The sequence below is a fragment of the Procambarus clarkii genome, chromosome 65, assembly GCF_040958095.1.
Source record: "Procambarus clarkii isolate CNS0578487 chromosome 65, FALCON_Pclarkii_2.0, whole genome shotgun sequence".
NCBI classification, from domain to species: Eukaryota; Metazoa; Arthropoda; class Malacostraca; order Decapoda; family Cambaridae; genus Procambarus; species Procambarus clarkii.
The window spans coordinates 29,625,820-29,636,529 of NC_091214.1; the positions used below are offsets into that span (position 1 = coordinate 29,625,820).

General features: G+C 36.9%; 1 protein-coding gene across 1 annotated transcript; it reads left to right on the forward strand.

The window, feature by feature from the left end:
- Window positions 1-1,301: 1,301 nt before the first annotated feature.
- On the forward strand, window positions 1,302-2,381 carry LOC123753527 (zinc finger protein 543-like). The gene has a single exon (XM_069309773.1). It carries the CDS (start codon window positions 1,302-1,304, stop codon window positions 2,379-2,381), a length of 1,080 nt encoding a protein of 359 aa, XP_069165874.1.
- Window positions 2,382-10,710: the final 8,329 nt, after the last annotated feature.

Consider the following 10,710-nt stretch of genomic DNA (forward strand, 5'->3'; position numbering starts at 1 on the left):
GTTCTATGAACGAAAAGGACATGAGTAGTTTAAGTAGCGAACGCATACAAACGAATAACTTTATTATCTATGTAACAAAATTATTATTATTTTTTTTTTTTTGAGATATATACAAGAGTTGTTACATTCTTGTACAGCCACTAGTACGCGTAGCGTTTCGGGCAGGTCCCTGGAATACGATCCCCTGCCGCGAAGAATCGTTTTTTAACGAGTCCTGTGGAGTTGATTTAATTTCCAGACACATTTTTTTAAATAATTATTAAATGTTTTGTGGCTATTTATGGAAGATATTATAACAAATACCCATTCTACTCGTTAATATAAATAATTAAATTTGCGACAATTTGAGCAAGAAGTGCGACGACTGGGTCACTGTGTACAGGAGGCTGATATGGCAGCAAGCACTCTCCAGGCGACCATATCCACAATATCCCTCCACAATTTTGTCGCTTGGACCGTCGACTTCCTATGGTGTCACCTGCTACATATTTACTTTGAATTTCGATATGAAATTACATTATTTCAGAGTGAAAATAGGTTTGATCATGTTCTACGTGCAGCTCCAACATTATAGTAAGTAAATATACCATATTTCTTCATTACTTACGTAATGCAAGGCGGATTTGGGTAGATTTGGGTAATTCTACGGACCTTCTTGTATCCCTCAGGTAAACTCAGGTAGTGCATCCACCAGCGGAGAACTGATTCCTTTAAAAAGTACATAATCGTATGGTATTATGTATAAAGTAAGAATTCCAAGTACATACTTTATTTTGAAAAGATGAGAAAAAATATGGGTGATAAATGAAGAAAATCAGTTATAAGCCGATAATAAGAAGTAGGAAAATAAGCTATTAAACCAGAAAATCATTGGCACGCTTGCATGAGTATTGAACGCCATTTTGACAGGAACATTTGGTGAGTGTTCAGACACGAGCATAAAACCTTCCCCCAAACTGCACTTATCATAGAGAAAGAAATTGAAGACTCACTAGTATCCAGTGTGTGGGAAGGTATTCACTCGTCTTGGAAATATGAAGACTTGCATGTTTGTGCATTCAGGTGACAAACCTCATGAATGTCCAGAGTGTGGGAAGTGATTCAGTCGGCTTGACAAAATGAAGACTCACAGGATGGTGCATACAAATGAAAAACCTTTTGAATGTGCCGTGTGTGGCAAAAAATTTAGGCACCGTGGCACTATAAAATATCACTTGTTAGTACATTCAGGTGACAAACCTCATGAATGTCCAGAGTGTGGGAAGAGATTCAGTCGGCTTGACAAAATGAAGACTCACAGGATGGTGCATACAAATGAAAAACCTTTTGAATGTGCAGTGTGTGGCAAACAATTTAGACGCCGTAAAACTATAATATATCACATGATAGTGCATTCAGGAGACAAACCTCATGAATGTCCGGAGTGTGGGAAGAGGTTCAGTTTTCTACAACATTTGAAGCATCATATGTCAGTGCATTCACATGATAAACCTCATGAATGTCCAGAGTGTGGGAAGAGATTCAGTCGGCTTGGATATATGAAGACTCACAGGATGGTGCATACAAATGAAAAACCTTTTGCATGTGCCGTGTGTGGGAAAAAATTTAGGCAAAAGAGCACTATAAAACATCACTTGTTAGTACATTCAGGTGACAAACCTCATGAATGTCCAGAGTGTGGGAAGAGATTCAGAGATCTTGGAGGTATGAAGTCTCATAGGATGATGCATACAAATGAAAAACCTTTTGAATGTGCAGAGTGTGGCAAACAATTTAGACGCCGTAAAACTATAATATATCACATGATAGTGCATTCAGGTGACAAACCTCATGAATGTCCTGAGTGTGGGAAGAGGTTCAGTTTTCTACAACATTTGAAGCGTCATATGTCAGTGCATTCACATGAAAAACCTCATGAATGTCCAGAGTGTGGGAAGAGATTCAGAGAGCTTGGAGGTATGAAGTCTCATAGGATCGTGCATACAAATGAAAAACCTTTTGAATGTGCAGAGTGTGGCAAACAATTTAGAAACCGTAAAAGTATAATAAATCACATAATAGTGCATTCAGGTGACAAACCTCATGAATGTCCTGAGTGTGGGAAGAGGTTCAGTTTTCTAGGACATGTGAAGCGTCATATGTCAGTGCATTCACATGACAAACCTCATAAATGTCCAGAGTGTGGGAAGAGATTCATTCGGCTTGGAAATATGAAGACTCACAGGATGGTGCATACAAATGAAAAACCTTTTGCATGTGCCGTGTGTGGCAAAAAATTTAGGCACCATGGCACTATAAAACATCACATGTTAGTACATTCAGGTGACAAACTTCATGAATATCCAGAGTGTGGAAGAGATTCACAGAGCTTGGAGGTATGAAGTCTCATAGAATGGTGCATACAAATGAAAAACCTTTTGAATGTGCAGTGTGTGGCAAACAATTTAGACACCGTGAAACGATAATAAATCACATGAGAGTGCATTCACATGACAAACCTCATGAATGTCCAGAGTGTGGGAAGAGATTCATTCGGCTTGGAAATATGAAAACTCACAGGATGGTGCATACAAATGAAAAACCTTTTGAATGTGCCGTGTGTGGCAAAAAATTTAGGCACCGTGGCACTATAAAATATCACTTGTTAGTACATTCAGGTGACAAACCTCATGAATGTCCAGAGTGTGGAAAGAGATTCAGAGATCTTGGAGGTATGAAGTCTCATAGGATGGTGCATACAAATGAAAAATCTTTTGAATGTGCCGAGTGTGACAATTTAGGCACCGTAAAACTATAAAACTTCACATGTTAATACATTTAGGCGAGAAACCTCGATCATGAATGTCCAGAGTGTGGGAAGAGATTCAGTCTGCTTGGAAGTATGAAGTCTCACAGGATGCTGCATAAAAATGAAAAACCTTTTGAATGTGTCAGGTGTGGCAAAAAATTTAGGCACCATAGCACTATAATACATCACATGTCAGTACATGCATGTGACAATCCTCATGAGTGTTCAGAGTGAGAAGAGATTCAGTCGGCGTGGACATATGAAGACTCACATGATGGTGTATACAGATTAAAAACCTTTTGAATGTGCCGAGTGTAGAATTTTTTTTAGAGAACGTGGAAAAATAGTATGTCACATGTCAGTGAATTCAGGTGACAAACCTTATGAGTGTTCAGAGTGTGGGAAGAGACTTAATCATCTTGGAATTATAAAGAGGGACAAGATGATACATTCAGCTGATAACCTAAGCACTTTGAGTCTGGGAGATAATTGAGAGAATGTTGAAGTAAAGTGAGATACATATTAATACATTGACTTACCTTTAATATAATACATAATTTGGGGTTTAGCTTCATCATGAACAAAAAATATTGTGCTATCACAATGTCGGATGTCCTTCAGAGGTAATTATGTACAGAGTATTTTGTTTCAGAAATACGCTTCATCATCACTGGTAAAGAACTAAAGGTATTTTATTATTTTGTTCTTTAGTGAAATTTAGATGTTCCTTATAGACCAAGCAAGACCAGGAGAAGCTGTCACTATAAAAACTCAATATTGCTCATAAGTAAAGAAATATTTATTTCTTCTAGTAAAGATTAAACAAAAGTTTTAAATACTTTTTTTCTTTGTGTGTATTTAAATATTAATGTAATTTTTGCTTTATTATGTTTAGAAATTCATTTAAATTTTAATATATATAATCTCTACTTATGTTATGAACATTTTTGTTGTGATATTATTTTGCATTGGAGCTGGTGAAAAACTAGTATTGCAGTAACTAGTATTGGTTTAAGGAAGTTTGAAAATTTTTGTAAATCATTAATGTATATAAGAGTGCCCTGTGGCACTCTTGTGGTTTATGGTTGATTAGGTGATGTTAAGTCATTGATATCTACATATTTGTGTCTGTCATTTAGATATGTTTTAATATACTTAAGAGCAAGGACTCAGATACTATAATGATGATGTTTAACCCTTAAACTGCACATGGCATATATATATATATATATATATACGGCTGCAGTAACATGTCCCATCTTGGGCATATCATAAATATACGACGTAGGGTGCTGGCCATGATTCAAATGTCCAGCGGCTACACTGAATTCACATCAGCTTCACGACTTTAGTCAACAGACGCCATGTTTAAAAAAAAATTGTAGCCAATATTCTCGGGTGTTACAGCCACAGTACTGTGTGAGCAACCAAGGCTGGTGCATGCAGCATGAGCTAACAGCACTGCTGTTTAGCTTGTGACTACAGCATCGCCTAAAAATGTCAAAATAAATTTGTAAGTGCCATTATTTAGTGATGACAGTATTACAGAAAACCCTTGTGATTAAAATTACCAAGATTGTGATAATAGCTGAATTCTTTTTTTTTTTTTTTTTTTTTTTTTTTTTTTGAGATATATACAAGAGTTGTTACATTCTTGTACAGCCACTAGTACGCGTAGTGTTTCGGGCAAGTCCTTAATCCTATGGTCCCTGGAATACGATCCCCTGTCGCGAAGAATCGTTTAAATTCTTGTGATAACTAGCTCTGTGTGGGAGGAGTAATGCTGAATCTGTGTGGCCACCTGTTGTCTGCTCTCACCATAGCAGCTTAGTGGTTCGCTATGGTGAATGACTCTGTTTAGTGTTTCAGGTTACAGTTGTGTGTGTAAACTAAAGTCTTTGAAAATGTAATCAGTTATTATGAAACGCGTTCAAGCGTCGCTTCAGACTAGAAATAAAAGTGAGTTCTGGAGAATTAATTTTTCAATTACCATCGACAGTAAAAAGAAACATAAGAAATATTGAGAAAATTCGTGTTAGAATTATTAATCTTACTTTTTTGGTCATATTTAACAACATATGCTTACAAGAAAGATTCTTCGCGGTTTGGTGCCTTCTTTTGATAATTACCTTACCTTACAAGAAAGATTGCTACCAAAATATACTAATATATATATATATATATATATATATATATATATATATATATATATATATATATATATATATATATATATATATATATAATGTCGTACCTAGTAGCCAGAACGCACTTCTCGGCCTACTATGCAAGGCCCGATTTGTCTAATAAGCCAAGTTTTCCTAAATTAATATATTTTCTCTAATTTTTTTCTTATGAAATGATAAAGCTGCCCATTTCATTATGTATGAGGTCAATTTTTTTTTATTGGAGTTAAAATTAACGTAGATATATGACCGAACCTAACCAACCGTACCTAACCTAACCTAACCTATCTTTATAGGTTAGGTTAGGTTAGGTAGCCGAAAACGTTAGGTTAGGTTAGGTTAGGTAGGTTAGGTAGTTGAAAAACAATTAATTCATAAAAACTTGGCTTATTAGGCAAATTGGGCCTTGCATAGTAGAAGAAAGAAGTGCATTCTGGCTACTAGGTACGACATATATATATATATATATATATATATATATATATATATATATATATATATATATATATATATATATATATATATATATATATATATAATGTCGTACCTAGTAGCCAGAACGCCCTTCTTGGCCTACAATGCTAGGCCCGATTTGCCTAATAGGCCAAGTGATTTTCTTTATTTTCAAAAAATCATTTCCAGTTGGGTCATTTGAAATATTATTATTATATTATATTAGGAACATAAATTATTGACTTAGTAAAGTTAGTTTAGGTTAGATTAAGATTTAGGTTACGTTAGGTTAGGTAGGGTTGGTTAGGTTCGGTCATATATCTGCGTTAGTTTTAACTCAAATTAAACAAACTTAACTCATACATAGTGAAATGGATAGCTTTATCATTTAATAAGAAAAAAATTAGAAAATTATATAAATTCAGGAAAACTTGGTTTATTAGGCAAATTGGGCCTTGCATAGTAGGCCTAATATTGCGTTCTGGCTACTAGGTACAACATATATATATATATATATATATATATATATATATATATATATATATATATATATATATATATATATATATATATATATATATATACAATCTTTGGACAACACCCACCAGTGGGACTCGAACCCAGAAAGCACAACTACCTTCCAGTAGCTGGCATAACTAGTATGCTTTAACCCACTACGCCATCAGACCTTACAAAAGAAGTAGATAGTTCGAGATATATATATCTCAAACATCTCTACCTCCCGAAGGCACCAGATGAGTGAGGGGTCAGTCTGCATTTTTCGTCAAGCCACTGTCAATGTGAGAGAACTCGTGTCCAGCTTATAAGCCTATACTTGCATAAACCACAAGTGAAGATAAACAATCTTTGGACAACACCCACCAGTGGGACTCGAACCCAGAAAGCACAACTACCTTCCAGTAGCTGGCATAACTAGTATGCTTTAACCCACTACGCCATCAGACCTTACAAAAGAAGTAGATAGTTCGAGATATATATATCTCAAACATCTCTACCTCCCGAAGGCACCAGATGAGTGAGGGGTCAGTCTGCATTTTTCGTCAAGCCACTGTCAATGTGAGAGAACTCGTGTCCAGCTTATAAGCCTATACTTGCATAAACCACAAGTGAAGATAAACAATCTTTGGACAACACCCACCAGTGGGACTCGAACCCAGAAAGCACAACTACCTTCCAGTAGCTGGCATAACTAGTATGCTTTAACCCACTACGCCATCATGCTGGGTTAAAGCATACTAGTTATGCCAGCTACTGGAAGGTAGTTGTGCTTTCTGGGTTCGAGTCCCACTGGTGGGTGTTGTCCAAAGATTGTTTATCTTCACTTGTGGTTTATGCAAGTATAGGCTTATAAGCTGGACACGAGTTCTCTCACATTGACAGTGGCTTGACGAAAAATGCAGACTGACCCCTCACTCATCTGGTGCCTTCGGGAGGTAGAGATGTTTGAGATATATATATCTCGAACTATCTACTTCTTTTGTAAGGTCTGATGGCGTAGTGGGTTAAAGCATACTAGTTATGCCAGCTACTGGAAGGTAGTTGTGCTTTCTGGGTTCGAGTCCCACTGGTGGGTGTTGTCCAAAGATTGTTTATCTTCACTTGTGGTTTATGCAAGTATAGGCTTATAAGCTGGACACGAGTTCTCTCACATTGACAGTGGCTTGACGAAAAATGCAGACTGACCCCTCACTCATCTGGTGCCTTCGGGAGGTAGAGATGTTTGAGATATATATATCTCGAACTATCTACTTCTTTTGTAAGGTCTGATGGCGTAGTGGGTTAAAGCATACTAGTTATGCCAGCTACTGGAAGGTAGTTGTGCTTTCTGGGTTCGAGTCCCACTGGTGGGTGTTGTCCAAAGATTGTTTATCTTCACTTGTGGTTTATGCAAGTATAGGCTTATAAGCTGGACACGAGTTCTCTCACATTGACAGTGGCTTGACGAAAAATGCAGACTGACCCCTCACTCATCTGGTGCCTTCGGGAGGTAGAGATGTTTGAGATATATATATCTCGAACTATCTACTTCTTTTGTAAGGTCTGATGGCGTAGTGGGTTAAAGCATACTAGTTATGCCAGCTACTGGAAGGTAGTTGTGCTTTCTGGGTTCGAGTCCCACTGGTGGGTGTTGTCCAAAGATTGTTTATCTTCACTTGTGGTTTATGCAAGTATAGGCTTATATATATATATATATATATATATATATATATATATATATATATATATATATATATATATATATATATATATATATATGGTAATAACACCACAAACATTATTGTTAGGGGAGAATTGTTTGACTAATTGAACCACTAATGAACTCGATGGATCATTATGGTGAACAAAACATGCAGGTACTTATATATAATCTTTGTATGTAGTTTATTAACAGTAAAACTATTTGTTTATTGTTTTATGACCATAATAATTGAATCACTGCTATGCACACCATAATTTTAATTATTGCGATGATTCACCCCTTTTATTATATAGATATATCACATTACACAATATTGAATAATATTACTGCAAAAAACTAAGAAAAAATCAGACATTGAAATAATTGGGTAATAATATCTTTGTAGCAACTCCCGCCTCACAGCTGTGGTGGAGCTGAGAGCTCCTGACACTTGCTCTGTCAACGCCTACATTTTGCCAGACTTCCTCGGCCTATTGCGGCCAAAATATATCGCCTACGATTTTTTTTTTTCCGTGCTCATGGAACTCGATAAACATATTTAGAAGACAAACAAATTTGTTAGATTTGTTTTCTTACGCACAAGGGTGTAAAATTCTTCAGGACCCCATAGCAGCTTAAGGGTTAAGTAAGAAGTAATTATGGTTTATAGCATCAAAGCCTGACTCATTTATATTAGTCTGAATCTGGCAATGATTTTATGCTGAGTCTGGCAATTATATAATTTAAATATCAGAAAATAGCATGTATATATATATATATATATATATATATATATATATATATATATATATATATATATATATATATATATATATATATATGGTAATTACAGTACCTTGAACTCGGCATTTATATTAGCCTGATTCTGACAGCTGTGTTACCCTGAATCAGGCATTTTAATAACCAGAACTTTTCATGTAAATGAGTCTGACTCCAGAATTTATATTTTAATGTGGAGTATTTAATTCAAGGCCTAATTACTGTTAGTATTTATTTTATTTGATAACAAATGCCTGAATCTGACAATATATTAATATAAAATGTTGTCTTCTTTTAAATTCGCAATTTAAAATTATGTAAAGGCCTAAGTTTGAATACTGTATAGTTTAATTGGTAGTTATGATCATTATAAGCATATACTGTATTATCAGGCATAGGAGCAGCCTATATGATTTTGATTGGTTTAATTTCTTATTGTCATTATGTATATATGAACGCTGTGTAGTACTATTTATTTAGGAACAATTATTAGTTCACATTATTTATAGATAGAATTAGATAGACAGATAGATAGTGTTCTTTTAATTAGCATAAATGATCTTCATGTAACATTGTTTGTTTACCCCTATGACAATGCTTTGGTATTTGTAAATTCATTATTATAGGTAATTGGAAAAATATCAATCCCTGAATGTTTGAATATCAAAACGTTTTTTGGTAGAGAACCTGACCGCTTAAAAGAACTGACTTGTTTAAAGGACTGACTTGCTTAAAAGTAATTAAATCTAGAGACCCTTATGGAGAGTATATATTTGTCTGTTTCAGAGTCAAGGGTAGCAATGCTGTCCTGACTGTGGGAGCAGTCTACAGGATTCCTAACACTGATGTGCCTGAATTGAACACTAACCTTAGAAATCTAATACTAGAGAACAAAAACAACTTAATTATTTCTGGTGACTTTAAAAGATCAAAGAATCATAACTCTGCATCAACAACATGGCAAAGGAATAAATGAGCAGCCTTCTCTCCGCCCCTCTTCACAATTCTGGATCACTCCGGGAATGGCAACACTCCCAGTTGACGTGCGTTCCCACGCTCCACATACAGTGTTATCGAACGTTTGGCAACTCGCGAGATGCCACGCCCACTCATACTCCTCACTGTTCCTCACACTGCTCACTTCCTCACTATACTCACACTATTGGCGTGAGGTGCCTATTATTCCCTCGTATAATATCACAGTATATCACAACACAGTAATAATCGCAGTTAACCACTAGACATATGAACATATTATTTAATAACTCCAGTATATATAGTTCACTTTATCAATATTTATAACAACGAGGTATCTCTAGGCACACAGCCTTACACTATTAAATTGTATATTTATATATATAACCTCTGGCACGAACTTATAATATAAACGACATGTAAATATAAATGTCCTCGTCACAGTAATCTCTTCATCAAACCACAGGTGCAATCACACACCATATATATATCTCGTGAGAGCTCTATAGCATCTCCCTTCACAACTGTGTCTTACTAGAAACATAGACATTGGTGAGCCCTGCTCACGACATAGAAGATACTCTGGCTAATCACTAACTAAAGGGAAATGGGAGGGTAAACTGAATTACCTACTTCCACCATAAATGATGTGGACTCGTTCTCTGTTGAGGGTTGAATTGAAGCTCCTGGTCCCGGCTTACGACTTGCTGTAGGGAACACCCCCACACACACTGATGCTCTTCCCAGGACCTCAACCAACACCCAAAAAGCGCGTCTTCTCTGTACTACTTCTCTCTGCAGGCTCCGTGCTCCTCCATAACCTCTTGAAGGGTTGGAGTCGGTCTCCTGGCTGTCGCCTCCTCCGCACAACTACGTCTGCAGTCCTTACTCCCGGCTGCACTCGTTCGTATTTCCAGCTAGTTTGTTCTTCTCCTTCCTCGCGGTGAACTGGCCCAGCCGCTACGTCATCACCCGACTGGTGAAACTGTACAGTCGTCCCTGATGTCACTGCCCAGGCTTCATTCTTGCTAAGCACCTGTCACTGGAGCACTTGTTGCTCGTTTCCCGTCAATTCCTTCTTCTGTCCGCCTCACGGAGTTCAGGAAGACCTCACAGGATGCTCGCAGACCACTGGTGATGCGTATATTCACCGGAGAGGGGCGAATACTGTCAGACTGACAGGACCCCCTTATCGCACGTCCGCTCTTGACGACGTGTAGTATCTAACCCCTGGTGCCATGGGGGCGCATGGCCCGGACCTACCTCCATTCGTGACGTCACACTTGCCAAGGGCGTTTCTCATTGGCTCCCTGTACCATGTCACCGTT